This window comes from Neomonachus schauinslandi, chromosome 5, assembly GCF_002201575.2.
Source record: "Neomonachus schauinslandi chromosome 5, ASM220157v2, whole genome shotgun sequence".
NCBI classification, from domain to species: domain Eukaryota; kingdom Metazoa; phylum Chordata; class Mammalia; order Carnivora; family Phocidae; genus Neomonachus; species Neomonachus schauinslandi.
In genome coordinates, this window is record NC_058407.1 from 19,945,851 (window position 1) to 19,961,237 (window position 15,387).

General features: G+C 41.1%; 1 protein-coding gene across 1 annotated transcript in view; it reads left to right on the top strand.

Annotated features, from left to right (window-relative positions):
• Positions 1-15,387, top strand: part of GNPTAB (N-acetylglucosamine-1-phosphate transferase subunits alpha and beta) — a 73,945-nt gene that overhangs the window by 10,156 nt on the left and 48,402 nt on the right. The window contains exon 2 of the mRNA XM_021687564.2: positions 14,732-14,817. Within this exon, the coding sequence (XP_021543239.1) occupies positions 14,732-14,817 (86 nt within the window). The remainder of the gene's footprint in view (positions 1-14,731; positions 14,818-15,387) is intronic.

Consider the following 15,387-nt stretch of genomic DNA (forward strand, 5'->3'; position numbering starts at 1 on the left):
GAAAACAGAGGCAGTAAGTGCATTAATTTAATACAGGCTGTGCTTTACAATAATGTATGTTATTCTAGTTCCTTCTAAAATGTAACAAGTGTAGCTGTAATAAGTTCTGCGTGTTCACAGTATATCTTGTAGTATCTCTTACTGTCCTTTAGATTGATTGTTCCAGTCTTGTGATCCACATGCAGTGTCTTTAGCAGATGATTAGTCAGCCTGTGTGTGATTCATACTTGCACTAAATTAAGCAGGGGAAAAAATGATCTTTGAAAAATGTTACAAAGTCACACTTGTGCAGGGAGAGCCTATTGCATTCTAGCGTCAGACTAAAAACCATATTGCCCACTTTAAAATTGCTTCCTAAAATTGTTTCTTCTCTTAGGTTCTAGTTTATCTCCCCACCCCCAATATGCCTTTTATTCCCCCTTCACTACCTCATGCCATTAACTTCATTTCTTTCTTTTTTTTTTTAAGATTTTATTTATTTGAGAGAGAGAGAGAGCAAGCACAGAGGGAGATTGAGAGGGAGAAGCAGACTCCCTGCTGAGCAGAGCGCCCTATGTGGGGCTTGATCCCAGGACCCTGAGATCATGACCTGAGCTGAAGGCAGATGCTCAACCAACTGAGCCACCCAGGCACCCCCATTAGCTTCATTTCTATCTCTGATTAATTCCAAATTGGATAAAACTTCCTTACCAAATTTTCAGAAGTTGTTTATTCAACAGAGATTTACGGAGGTGCCTACTTTGGGCCAGGTACTCTGCTGTCTACTAGAGACACAAAGATGATTCAGTTTCTTTCTGCTCTTGAGGAGCTCGCTCTAGACAGGGAGATGGGCAGGCACATAGACAAAATGCATAGTGATAAATTAAGTTGAAGGACGAGGCACGGGTGTTTCTCAGACGTAAGTGACATTTGAACTTGATCTTGAAGGAGATAGGATAGATGGCCCAAGGGAAGGAAGGGGACCCCCCCCGCTACACACACACCCCTTTTCTTTTTTTTTATTATGTTAATCACCATACATTACATCATTAGTTTTTGATGTAGTGTTCCATGATTCATTGTTTGTGTATAACACCCAGTGCTCCATGCAGAACGTGCCCTCTTTAATACCCATCACCAGGCTAACCCATCTCCCTACCCCTCTCCCCTCCAGAACCCTCAGTTTGTTTCTCAGAGTCCATAGTCTCTCATGGTTCGTCTCCCCCTCTGATTTCCCCTCCCTTCATTTTTCCCCTCCTGCTATGTTCTTCTTCTTCTTTTTTTTTTTTTAACATATAATGTATTATTTGCTTCAGAGGTACAGATCTGTGATTCAACGGTCTTACACAATTCACAGTGCTCACCATAGCACATACCCTCCCCAATGTCTATCACCCAGCCACCCCATCCCTCCCACCCCACCCCCCACTCCAGCAACCCTCAGTTTGTTTCCTGAGGTTAAGAATTCCTCATATTAGTGAGATCATATGATACATGTCTTTCTCTGATTGACTTATTTCGCTCAGCATAATACCCTCCTGTTCCATCCACATCGTTGTAAATGGCAAGATTTCATTCTTTTTGATGGCTGCATAATATTCCATTGTATATATATACCACATTTTCTTTATCCATTCATCTGTCGATGGACATCTTGGCTCTTTCCACAGTTTGGCTATTGTGGACATTGCTGCTATAAAGACACCCCTTTCCAATAGGGAAGGATTCCACAGGTGTAAAGGCATGGGTTTGAGAGGCATTATCACCTTTCAGGAACAAAAGTAGTTCTGAAGGGCTGCAGCACACTGGGGATTGAAGTTGGAGAGGCATGTAGTAGCCAGTTTAGGACTTGGCTGTTGAATGATATGAAAGAATTTGGATTCATCCTGAAGAAAATAGAGACCATTCAGATGATTACTATTTTGGGGCCTTTATAGAAAAAAAATTTGCCAATCCCATGGCTTAAAATTACATTTATTCTGGGCGCCTGGGTGGCTCAGTCAGTTAAGTGTCTTCCTTCAGCTCGGGTCATGATCCCAGGATCCTGGGATTGAGCCTTGTGTCCGATTAGCTTCTCCCTCTCTCTCTGCCCCTCCCCTTGCTTGTGCACTCTCTCTCTCTCTTTTTCAAATAAATAAAATCTTTTTTTAAATGACATTTATTCCCTTGATGTGCTGGACACTTGGGAGTTGGATCATCTGGGTGGGATTTGGTTGGCTCTGCTACACTTGTCTTTCATCCTCCTGGGACCAGTGGGCCAGCCTATACACGTTCTTCTCAAGACAGTGGTAAAGGCGTAAAAAATCAGGCAGATACTTGTAAACCTACCTGAGGTTTAGACTTAGAACTGGTGTATCCACTGTCTTTTTATTCCCTGAACCATCAAATTTGTTCCTGCCTTAGGAGCTCTGCATTATCAGTCCCATCAGCCTAGAGACCACTGCCTCCAGACCATCATGTGTTGGGCTCCTTCTTGTCTTATCGGTCTTAGCTCAGTAACACCTTTTCACCCAACCTAAAGTAGCCTCTTTCAGCAGACCATTCCTTATTATAGTCCCCTTTTTCTTCTTTTTTTAATAGTACTTAGTCTGAAAATGTGTGTCTGTGTATATATTTAATGTCTTCTCTTGCTCCACCAAAAAGTAAGCTCTGGGAACAGATTTTCTGTCTTATCCAGTCTTTCTGTCTTATTCACTGCTGTATCCTCAGCCCCTAGAATAGAACCTGGCACCAAGAAGTTGAGTGCAGACATATATTGTCCTAGTATCTAAATATAGAAAGGTCACCTGCAGTGATCAGTTTGTTTCTAAATTTAACCTTAATAGAAAGTAGATAGGTTTAGTTGATATACATATATAATTATATTAGGGTTCTTCAGAGAAACAGAACCAATAGGATGTGTATCAATGTGTGTATGGAAATAGATTTATTACATAGAATTGGCTCACATGATTATGGAGGCTGACAGGTCTCCAAGATCTGCAAGGCTAGAGACCTAGGAGAGCCAATGGTGTAGTTCTTTTTTAAAAATTATTATTATTTTAGGATTTTATTTATTTATTTGAGAGAGAGAGCACATGGAGAGGGAGAGGGAGAAGCAGACTTCCCACTGAGCAGGGTGCCTGGCATGGGGCTCAATCCCAGGACCTTGGGATCATGACCAGAGCCAAAGGCAGACACTTAACCAACTGAGCCACCCAGGCACCCCAACCAATGGTGTAGTTCTTTTTTTTTTTTTTTAAAGATTTTATTTATTTATTTGACAGAGAGAGACACAGCGAGAGGGGAACACAAGCAGGGGGAGGGGGAGAGGGAGAAGCAGGCTTCCCGTGGAGCAGGGAGCCCGATGTGGGGCTCCATCCCAGGACCCTGAGATCATGACCTGAGCCGAAGGCAGACGCTTAATGACTGAGCCACCCAGGCGCCCCCAGTGGTGTAGTTCTAATCTAAGTCTAAAGGCCTGAAACACAGAAGAGCTTAGTATAGTCCCTGTCTTAAAATTGGCAGACTTGAGAGCCAGGAAGAGCTGATGTTTTGTTTCGAATCCAAAGGGAGAAAAGACTGATGTTCTAGCTCAAGGCAGTCAGGTCAGAAGCAGTTCTCTCTTACTCAGCCTTTTTGTTTTATTTAGGCCTTCAACTGATGCAATGAGGTCCATCCACAATAGGAGGACAAACGCTTTACTCAGTCTATTCCTTCAAATGTTAATTTATCCAGAAACACCCTCGATGACACAACCAAAATAATGTTTGATCAAATATCTGGACACCCCCCTGGCTTAGTCAAATTGACACATAAAATTAACTATCATAGAAATTTAATAGATTTTATTTTAGAGCAGCTTTAAGTTTATGGAAAAAACTGCATGGAAAGTACAGAGGTTTCTCATATACCTCCCCTCTCCCAGCATATTTTCCCTTATTTTTAACATTTTGCATCAGTGTGTGGTACATTTTTATAATTGATGAACCAATATTGATACATTTTTATTTACCAAGAATATATTGATTAGGATTCATTCTTTGTACTGTATAGTTCTATGAATTTTGACAAATGCATACTGTTAGATCATGTATCTGCCATTACAGTATCACACAAAATAGTTTCATTACTCTGATAATACCCTTGCCCTCCACTACACCTAGTTCTTGCTTCCCTCCCCACTGGCAGTCAATGATTTGGGGTATTTTATTTTATTTTTTTATTAAGTAGGTTCCATGCCCAGTGTGGAGCCCAATGTGGGGCTTGAACTCATGACCCTGAGATCAAGACCTTAGCTAAGAGTCAGACACTTAACCAACTGAGCCACCCAGTTGATTTTTTTTTTAAACTCTGTATATAGTTATGCCTTTTCCAAAATGTCATATAGTTCATTGCTGGTGTATAAGAAAGCAGTTGGCTTTTGTATATTACTTTTGTGTGCTGCAACCTTGTATCCTGCAACTAACTGTTTATTAGTTTCAGTTTTGTTTTGGTCGATTCTGTGGAATTTTCTACATAGTCATGTCATCTGTCAACAAAGATAGTTTTACGTCTTCCTTCCCAATCTATATACTTTTTATTTCCTTTTTTTGTTATTACATTTTTTTTTGAAGATTTTATTTATTTGACAGAGACACAGAGAGAGAGGGAACACAGGCAGGGGGAGTGGGAGAGGGAGAAGCAGGCTTCTCGTGGAGCAGGGAGTCCAATGGGGGCTCGATCCTAGGACCCTGGGATCATGACCTGAGCTGAAGAAAGACACTTAACTGACTGAGCCACCCAGGTGCCCGAAAATAAGATTTTTTTTTAATAGCTTCGTAATATTTGTTTGTACTTTATTTTCCTGATCACCTGTTGTTTAATTATTAGATACTTTTTTCAGATTTTATTTTGTAAGTAATAATGGCCATTATCATATTTATGCATATTATGCAGGTCTTTGGGTACATCTGTGATGATTTCCTTGGTGTGTACGAATCTAGAAGTAGAGCTAGCCAGAACAAAGACATTTTGTTTGGTTCTATGATACATAATGCTAATTGCCTTTCAGGAAAGGGGGCGATTTTTTAAAATGGCCTTGCAGCTATTTAAAAATATAACATACTTTTCAACTAATTTATGATTTTTATGCACTTGCAACTCATAAAAAGAGATCTCTTCTTGGTGTATTTAAAAAATGTTTTTAACCAGCAAATAGTATGAGATAAAATTCGTTTGTTGATGGAGTGAGCGCAGTATCACAAGCAGATATTTTGTAAAACTTTATCTCGTTTCACTAAACTTTTTTATTTAAATTAAATTTTTATTTAAATTTTGCCAAAATAAAGTAAAAAAAAGAAACCTTAATTCGACTAGTTTTGGTTCCTGGCTTAATAGTTACAATGGAAATATTTAGCAGGTTCAACTATACTTTCATTCATATTTTGGCTATATTTTTCACATGATATATTGTAATTATTTGTCTCATATTTGTCTCCCCAGCAGACTGTGAGCCCCTTGAGGGGCTAAATAAGTTCAGTGTGTTTTCATAGTCTTAATATCTTATATTTTCTATTGTACTTTGTAGTTGTCAGAATATATGGATATATATTTGCTCACTTGTTTTTTTATAACAACCCCTTGTAGGATAAGGTATTACTTAAATTTTACATTTGGCACTTAGGTTTAAGTGACTTGTCTAAAATCACAAAACTGGGGCTTCCTTGTGTGACTCTTGCTTAACTTTAAGGATTGAATAACCATAACACTGTCCAGTGGAAGTTTGTGCAGTGATGGAAGTATTCTGTAATTCTGAGCTGTCCCATACAGTAGCCACTAATCCTATGAGTGCTTGAAATGTGGCTGGTGTGACTAAGGTACTGAGCTTTTTATTTAATTTTATTTAGTCTTAATTTAGATAACCATTTGTGGCTAGTGTATACCATTTTGGACAGTGCAGGTGTAAACTCATAGGTAGAATAACTGTTTGCCAGGACCTTATAGCAGAGACTCAGACATTGGCTTGCAGAGTTGAGCCCTGGATTTAAAGTCCATCCTATACAATTCTGTGATTCTATAACCTCTGACCAGTAAAACAAGTAAATCTATGTATACCCAGAAAGTCCGTTTGAATATATTTTGAAAAAATCTTTGGTAGTTTTTTTTTTTTTTTTCCTTTTACTTTTATTTAAGTGTGGTTGCAGGAGGTTTTGTTTTTTTGTTTTTTTTCCCCTTTAGATATTTTTTTACAATGAACTGTCAAAGGTTTAACGTTTTTAATTCTACTTTTTTTTTTTTAAGATTTTATTTATTTGAGAGAGAGAGAATGAGAAAGAGAGCACATGAGAGGGGGAAGGGTCTGAGGGAGAAGCAGACTCCCTGCCGAGCAGGGAGCCCGATGCGGGACTCGATCCCGGGACTCCAGGATCATGACCTGAGCCGAAGGCAGTTGCTTAGCCAACTGAGCCACCCAGGCACCCTTAATTCTACTTTTAAATATGATTTCCTTTACTATTTTGCTCCCATCCCATCCCTGTGGCAAACAATCCTCTCCCTCTCTCTGCTCCTTTATTTCCTTAAAAATCTCAGTTTTCTGTCCTGGGAAAAGGAGAGAGATTCTGTTAAGCTGTCGTGATTAACCCTATCCTTGACTATTATTTTTCCCGTCAGTTGTCTGTTTCAAGCTGTACTCATTTAAAAGCTGAACAGTAAATATTCCTTAATCATTTTATGCTAGTAAATAGTCCTTAACAGGGGTGTCAGCTCTTTGAGGACCGAGGCCTGATTTCCATTTTGTGCTCCTTAAAATGTTCAACAAATACATGATGTGTGTCTAATTCTGTAAAGGAGGTAGAAATGGTTTAGAAAAGTGTTTTTGAGTTTAATTAATGTTTGAGTAAATAGTGGTCATGCATCTTGGGTTTAGATCATTTCCTTTATGTGAAATGGGGGAAATCACCCAGTTTTTTTTTTTTTTCTTTCTTTTTTTTTTTTTATTCTTATGTTAATCCCCATACATTACATCATTAGTTTTAGATGAAGTGTTCCATGATTCATTGTTTGTGCGTAACACCCAGTGCTCCATGCAGAACGTGCCCTCCTCAGTACCCACCACCAGGCTAACCCATCCTCCCACCCCCCTCCCCTCTAGAACCCTGTTTGTTTTTCAGAGTCCATCGTCTCTCATGGTTCGTCTACCCCTCCGATTTCCCCCGCTTCATTCTTCCCCTCCCGCTACCTTCTTCTTCTTCTTTTTTTTTTCTTAACATATATTGCATTATTTGTTTCAGAGGTACAGATCTGAGATTCAAGTGTCTTGCACAATTCACAGCGCTTACCAGAGCACATACCCTCCCCAGTGTCTATCACCCAGTCACCCCATCCTTCCCACCCCACCCCCCACTCCAGCAACCCTCAGTTTGTTTCCTGAGGTTAAGAATTCCTCATATCAGTGAGATCATATGATACATGTCTTTCTCTGTTTGACTTATTTCACTCAACATAATACCCTCCAGTTCCATCCACGTCGTTGCAAATGGCAAGATCTCATTCCTTTTGATGGCTGCATAATATTCCATTGTATATATATACCACATCTTCTTTATCCATTCATCTGTTGATGGACATCTTGGCTCTTTCCACAGTTTGGCTATTGTGGCCATTGCTGCTATAAACATCAGGGTGCACGTACCCCTTCGGATCCCTACTTTTGTATCTTTGGGGTAAATACCCAGTAGTGCAATTGCTGGATCATATGGTAGCTCTATTTTCAACTTTTTGAGGAACCTCCATACAGTTTTCCAGAGTGGCTGCACCAGCTTGCATTCCCACCAACAGTGTAGGGGGGTTCCCCTTTCTCCGCATCCCCGCCAACATCTGTCGTTTCCTGACTTGTTAATTTTAGCCATTCTGACTGGTGTGAGGTGGTATCTCATTGAGGTTTTGATTTGGGAAATCACCCAGTTTTAATAACCATTCAACTCCTAATAAGAAATGGGTTAATCTCTTATTTTAGTCACTTTGCATTGGGAAATGCTATAGACTGAATGGTTGTGTCCTCTCAAAATTTATTTGTTGAAACCTTATCTCCAATGTAATAGTGTTAGTAGGTGGGGCCTTTGGGAGGGAATTAGGTCACGAGGGTGGAAATTGATACACTTAGAAAGAGACCCCAGAGAGCTTCCTCACCCCTCCTACCATGCAAGGTGACTACAAGGAGAAGGCAGTCTGAACCAAAGTAGGCTCTCTGTAGACACCCCGTCTGCTGGTGCCTTGACCTTCGTCTTCCCAGTCTCCAGGATTGTGAGAAATACATTTCTGTTGTTTCCAAGCTACCCAGTCTGTGATATTTTGTCATAGCAGCCCGCATGATGATGAGCAGATTGACTTCCTGATTGGTATCAAGGAAGAGGAGAGTTAGGAGATCATTTATATTCAGTTCCAACAAGAAAAGATAAAGCTTAGAATATCTTTAAGATATCTTGGTCTCTCTTGTAATGCCTCTTAATGAAAAATAAATTTTGTTTTCAGAGACTGTGAAGAACATGTTGTAATCTAGGAATATTTTAAACTTTTTTGGGGGGAATATTATGAACTTGGAATATCATTATTAGTGTGTGAAAAGCTCTGTCATTGCTACTTAGGGTACTTACTCCTTGAGGTTGGAAAGCCCGAACATCCTAAGTTGTTTTTTTTGTTGTTTTTTTTTTTTAAAGATTTTATTTATTTATTTGAGAGAGAGAGAATGAGAGAGAGCACATGAGAGGGGGGAGGGTCAGAGGGAGAAGCAGACTCCCCGCCGAGCAGGGAGCCCGATGCGGGACTCGATCCCGGGACTCCAGGATCATGACCTGAGCCGAAGGCAGTCGCCCAACCAACTGAGCCACCCAGGCGCCCCTGAACATCCTAAGTTTTACAGTAGCCTGTAAAACAGTACAGGGTACCCATGTCACATTTCTTTTTCTTTTTTTTAATCTGATTTTTTTTTTTACGTAGACTCCACGCCTAGCATGGAGCCCACCGCGGCGGCTTGAACTCACAGCCTTGAGATCAAGTGTCAGATTGAAGCTCACGTCTTCTGATTGTAAATCTTAAGATCATTGCAGTGTATATCAGTTCTCTTCTGGACAGTTACCTTCCTCTTTTCCTTAACTGGGGAATTCTTCTGATACAAAGGATTATGAAGCTTGTGTCTCAGTAACTATTATTCTTCTACAGGCATGCATTTGAACTTTTTCTAGGATTATCAAAATCTTCAACCAAAGCACATACCAGTTTTATAACTTTAAAAAGTTTATCATCCATAAATTTTAGTATTTGTGTGCACAAGCCAGTTAAAGGACTGTTAGACATTCTAAAAATACCGGGAGCAAAACAAATTTATTATGGACTGTGGTCATTTATAAACATGCCAGGGAAACAGATCTGGGTCGTTGAATTAAGGATGATAAACATAACCAGTTTCAGAATTGTCTGAATGACCACATTTATAAATGTATGTTTGACAAAGCGAGCTCTGTGTAAGTAAGCATCAGAGGAGGGAGCCTGCTGAGGCTGAGAGAGCCTGGGCGAAGCTAAACAGGAACATGGGCTCTGAAGTTAGGCTGATTCACATCTCAGCCCCATTACACACGGCGGTGTGGCCTGGGGCTTCTCTTTGGGCAATGACCCATGAAGTGCCTGCCTCACAGCGAGTACCTTGTAGCAGGGCTTCAGTGGGGAGGAGAGGAGCACCGGGCATGATGGTGCTTGGTGAATGTGGGAACGTGCCCCTTCTCCTCTGTTATCAACACATTAAGACTGGCTGGCTGCAATTTGTAAAAAATGACCAACAGTTGATCCTGAATACCTTGAATGCCATGATTATTAAAATGGAGTCTTAAAAGTGATAAATATTTTAAACTAGTAGAATAAATTACCTTTAGATGATTTTTACTTATTTCTCAGAGAGAGCGAGCACAAGCAGAGGGAGAAGCAGGCTTCCTGCCGAGCAAGGAGCCTGACGCAGGACTCGATCCCAGGACCCTGGGATCGTGACCTGAGCCAAAGGCAGACGCTTAACAGACTGAGCCACCCAGGCATCCCTAGATGATTTTTACAGTTCTTTATTAATAATACATTGCTTATGTGGTATTTTAGAGCTCATATAGTATTTTAATACTATTTTAATTCATTGTGTCTTAAGTTTTACCAACAAACTACTTTTGATGGCAGAAAAAAGTAAATACTCTGAAGAGAATAGTGTAGAGAGGTATGTGTGTGGAGGGGGTGGGGGGATAGAGCAAAATGGCAAGTAGGAAATTTTAAAGGCCAGCATTGTGTCTATAAAAATCACATCAGTTTTCTGTTTTTCTCCATAAAAATTTTGCATTACTATCAGTATAATATTTTAAATATTTTGCCATTACAAATGATGGTTCAGGAAGATATGCTTTGTTTACCCATGTCTTCTAACATGCCTGATACCTTCCTCAGACCTTCTATTTATGCATGTCAAGTGAGAATCACTGTCCTACTGCAGCAACACAACAAACTGATGGAATACATTTTGTACTTAGTTCATAGTTGAGGAAATTGAGTACCCACAGTTACACAGTTACTAAATAGAAGAACTGGGAGGTTCTCCCCCTGGAGGTGTCCCATGTCCCAAGTCCCCAAACCCAGTCTTTTTTTTTTTAAGATTTTATTTATTTATTTGGAGGAGAGCGAGAAAGTGCATGCATGAGCAGGGGGAGGGGCAGAAGAAGAGGAAGAAGCAGATTCCCAGCTGACCAGGGAGCCCAGAGGATGCCAGCTCAATCCCAGCACCCAAAGGCAGATGCTTAACCAACTGAGCCACCCAGGCGCTCCACCCCCCCCAAATCCAGCCTTACATTACTCCTGCCGTAACCAGATAATATAAATATTTATGAACAAGAAGATGGTATATAATGAATCATGCTGGGCATGAGTTGACGATAAGTAGATTGTAAGTAGTTCTGTACCCTCAAGCAGTTTATAACTTAATTGCTCTGACAAGATGTTTCCATGAGGGGGAAGGTAAATAATGATAAAAAAAGCTAAGGGATGCAAGGCAAGAAATATTAGAGGGCCGTGAGTAACTGATTTCCAAATAAGCAGTAGAGATGAAAGTTAAAGTTCTGAGGAGGAAGTGTTCAGGTTGGCTGAAGAATATGGAAAGGCTTTGTGGATGAAAAGGGACTTGATTTTATAGTAGTTAGTGTTTCTCTAACCTTTTCCTCTGGTCTTTTGTTTATTGCTAATAATGGCTGAAAACAAGATCTGATTGCAAGCTTAGGTCTATTTTGGCTTGTTTGTTGTTTGAAAGGTGTTTATATTTGTATAGTTTACCCCAGAATAATTTCATAATTGCCCATTCAGATTTCCACTCTTTTCTACACTATCCTTGATAGTGTAAGAAAATGATCTGACACTAGTGCTCAGATGATTTTTTATTTGATTTACAAGGTTCCTTTTCGATCCCCGGTATAGCACATTACTCATTTACTTAAAGAGTTTGGCAAGATTTCCATAATAGGGTGTAGTTCACAGTTGGGATTAAGCAGAAAAGGGAGGGAGCCTGGGTGGCTCAGATGGTTAAGCGTCTGCCTTTGCCTCAGGTCATGATCCCAGGGTCCTGGGATCGAGTCCTGCATCGGGCTCCCTGCTTGGCAGGGAGCCTGCTTCTCCCTCTGCCTCTGCCTCTCTCTCTCTCTGACTCTCATGAATAAATAAATAAAACATTTTTTAAAAATTAAGCAGAAAAGGGAAATGGTTATGACGGAAGAGGATCATGTTTCAATGCTGATGGGTTAGGACAAGGGATAAGAGACCCAGAGGAGGCTGAAGACAGGAGAGAAGAGACATGGTGTCCCAGTGGCATTGACATGTGGGTGCAGGGAAGAAACCATGCCGGACATGGTGCCAGCCGCACAGCCCTGCACCTCCTTCTGTCATATACTCTTAGGGCTGGAGGGGATTTCAAGGACAGTTGGTCAGACCCCCTTCATAAAATGTAAAACAGAGGAAGAAACAGCCTAAACAGACCAGAGAACTTGCATAAGGTCTCATAAAAGTGACAGAGCTGGGATGAAACCCCGTGTCCCCTGAATCATAACCCAGCATTCCTACTACCTTCCCTGAAGTGTGCAGAACTCTCGCTGATAGGAGAGGAGAACATTCCTAAATGTGATAGATAAGGACCCTTTGCTGCTGTGTTCTTTCTAATACACCCAAGTGGTTTGGAGATGGTGAGATTAATTTATCTGATGAAGGAAGGCACGTTGTGTCAACATACAGCACATCAGCATTTCTCAGTCATTTGTGAAGTGTGCCCTCTCTGATACTATCTTCTCATCTTCTGGGTAGCACTACAAGCCAAGAACAGTGATACTGAGCTTTATTTTTTGTGGTTTGTTTTATACAAGTAATGTACTAGTTGTCCTTTTGCAGCTACATAGGGATATTGATGGAGAATCACTTCTATTTGAGCTCAGTAAGTTGATCCAAATCAATACAATTATGTTATTAAAAATAGATATATATTCTGTATTTAGCAAAGATGGTATTTTATAGCTATATGCCTGCCATTCGGTTATGGTGTGATGTGTGATACTACCATAAAGCTCATTCCCCCTCTTGGAATTTCCAGTCCAGTTGGAGCAGCCAGTTGTATGCATATACAGCTTCAAATCTACCATGACTAAAATGGGACTCCCACCAGCGTGCATCCCTACTACACCTGTTCCTCCTATGTCATTAAGTGGCCCCACTGTTTCTTCAGTCACTCCTACTAGAAATACTGGAAACCTAGCAATCACCTCGCTTCTCTTCCCCTTCTTCACTCCCTCATCAAGTCTGGTAGCAGATCCCTCTAACACACCCTTTGTACCCCAGCTTTAGTACCAACAGACCTGTTCATCCTTTAAGTCTGCTAACATTGCTTCTTCAGTCAAGTCTTTGTCTTCATAGAAAGAGGTGCTCCTCCTTCAGTGCAGTTGTAGCCAGCAATAAATTTCTCTATTAATCATTGGCTATAGTTCCTTCAAGTCAGGGAACTTACCTTATTTCTCTTTGTAAATCCAGTACAAGGTACATTAGACCCTCAGTTTTTAAATCAGTACGTTGAGTGATGGGCGGATTATTATTTAATTTGTGGTGTTTATGAAGCACCCCAGTGAAGTAAGATTGTCAAGATAGGCAGAGGTCAGATATTGAAAACCTGAATGCCATGCAAAGAAATGAGCAGTTGTAGCTGGGCACATGGGTCCACACGGCCTCCCCTGTAGCCACATGTCATCACGTGACTGTGTTCTGGCCAGCGAAAACAGAAGTGGTAGGTGCCCCGTCCAAGAAGTTTCCTTAATGGAGGGACATATCATTCCCTATCTCTCCTTTCTGCTGACTGGAATGAAAGCTAAGTGATGGGGGCTCCCGTGGTCATCTGAATGTAGCAGGGCCACACATCCTAGGGTTTGCACAGTAGGAAGCTGAAAGGAGCCTTGGCAGGAAGGGAGAGCATTTCAGGAAGAGGAATTGAATGAAAGAACACATTTGAAGGTCAGATAGAAGATAACCTGGCAAATGAGACTGAAAAGGAGTCACCGGAGTGATGAGAGGAAAGCTAGGGAAGTGGTTTAGTAAGGAGGAACTGGGTGGCTGCTACCAATTGAGTAAGATAGAGATGGGGAAAATGTCACTGGATTCTACAACATGGAGCCCTTGGTAAGACCACTGACATGGTAAGGGCAGAAGTGGTATTGGAGTGGCTGAAGGGTAAATAGAGCATAGAAAAGGACTGTCTAAAGATACTTGCCCTTGAAAGAGAGAATTTGGAATAGAGGGACCAACTGCCAGAGGGTGTGGAGTGAAGGGAAGGTTTTCCTGAGATTACTGGAATAGGCTGATGGAAATAATCCTATTGAGAGGAAAAGAGAGAACAGACAACAGTCTTGAGACAAGTTGATGAGATCCAGAGCAAATGGACAGAGATGGGGTGCTTGCAAGGAGGAGGGACACTTCCTGTATGGTGAAGGGAGTGAAGAAGAAAATGGGGCACATGTGTGGGTGGGCTTATAGATTTGGGGTGCAGACATGAGGGAGCTCCTATCTGAACTTTCCATTGTCTCCTGAATTATTTAGCAAGGTCATCAGCTGAAACTCCATAGACAGTGAGGCCATCACCCCCATATCTTGTCAGTCTCTCCTATTATAGCTTTGTTCTGTGCTGTGAGGAGAATCTCCCGAGGTTTGGATGGATCACGGAGCTGCCTGAAAATCCTTTAGTGCCTCTGCTTCCCATGGTACACAGGGCACAACAATCAGCACCCAGCTTCCCTTCCCAGCCCCATTCTCTCCACTCACTAGCTGTGCTCCCACCAAAGCCAGCTGCACTGTTGCCCTGAAACCACTCACCCTTGCTGCTTCTCAGCCTTCGAACATGTTCTTGCGGCACTGTCCCTTTCTTCCTACCTTGTGAACTTATTCTCTAAGACCTAATTCTCATATTGCATCCTTTTAAATCCTCTTTGATTCCCCTCCTTCCTCAGGCCAGTAACTGTAGCTTTTATGTATAACTGTCCTTCTATTGTAGTTTTTTTTTATCTGGACTGAGCACAGTGTTTGGTATAATGTATATATGGGAGGCACTGGGTGAATGGATGAATTTTGATTTCTTTTCCTGTTCCTTTAATGGATTCTTAATGAAATTGAAATGAAATGAAAGTTCTATACTCTTAGTACTGATGCAGGGTAAACATTTTTTCCTTTTTTTTTTTTTTCCTTTTTTTCCTAGGTGGTTCTGGAATGGAGCCGGGATCAATACCACGTTTTGTTTGATTCCTACAGAGACAATATTGCTGGAAAGTCCTTTCAGAATCGGTAAGAAGAGATCAGTTTTGGAGAGTAGCTTATTTGGACTTAAATGATGAGTCATGAGATCACCCTTGCTTTAAATACAACAGTTGAAGTTGAAGGGATTTTTCCAAGTGTAGATATGGTTTAACCTATTCAAGACCACTCCTATTTGAAGGAATCTGTAGTCCCTCCTCACATTTTATGATTGAAAAATCTGATTAAAATCTGATTCCCAAAGAGTAATCCTGCCTTGCAGAGTTACATGATCTCATTTTACCATTGCCCCAGTTCTGTGAGGTAAAGGTAATTCCATCTCCCTGTAGGATGAGGAACCTGGGTGGCTACCCTGGCCAGTATTATTCTTTTCCAAGCCCTGGCCCATATTCTTCTGTTGACATCTCTCTGTTAACCAGGGCCAGTCCCGTTGAAGCCACCAGACTGACCCCCCACTCACCCCTGTGGTCACCACATCTTGCTGCCTCACTGTGAGGAAGAGCAAACAACCCCACAGGTTGGGTCTTTTTCTCTTTAAGGCCAAGAAGCTTCTTGGTGCAGCCACTCTTGGATGCTACCTTCAACTTTTCTTTTCCTTGG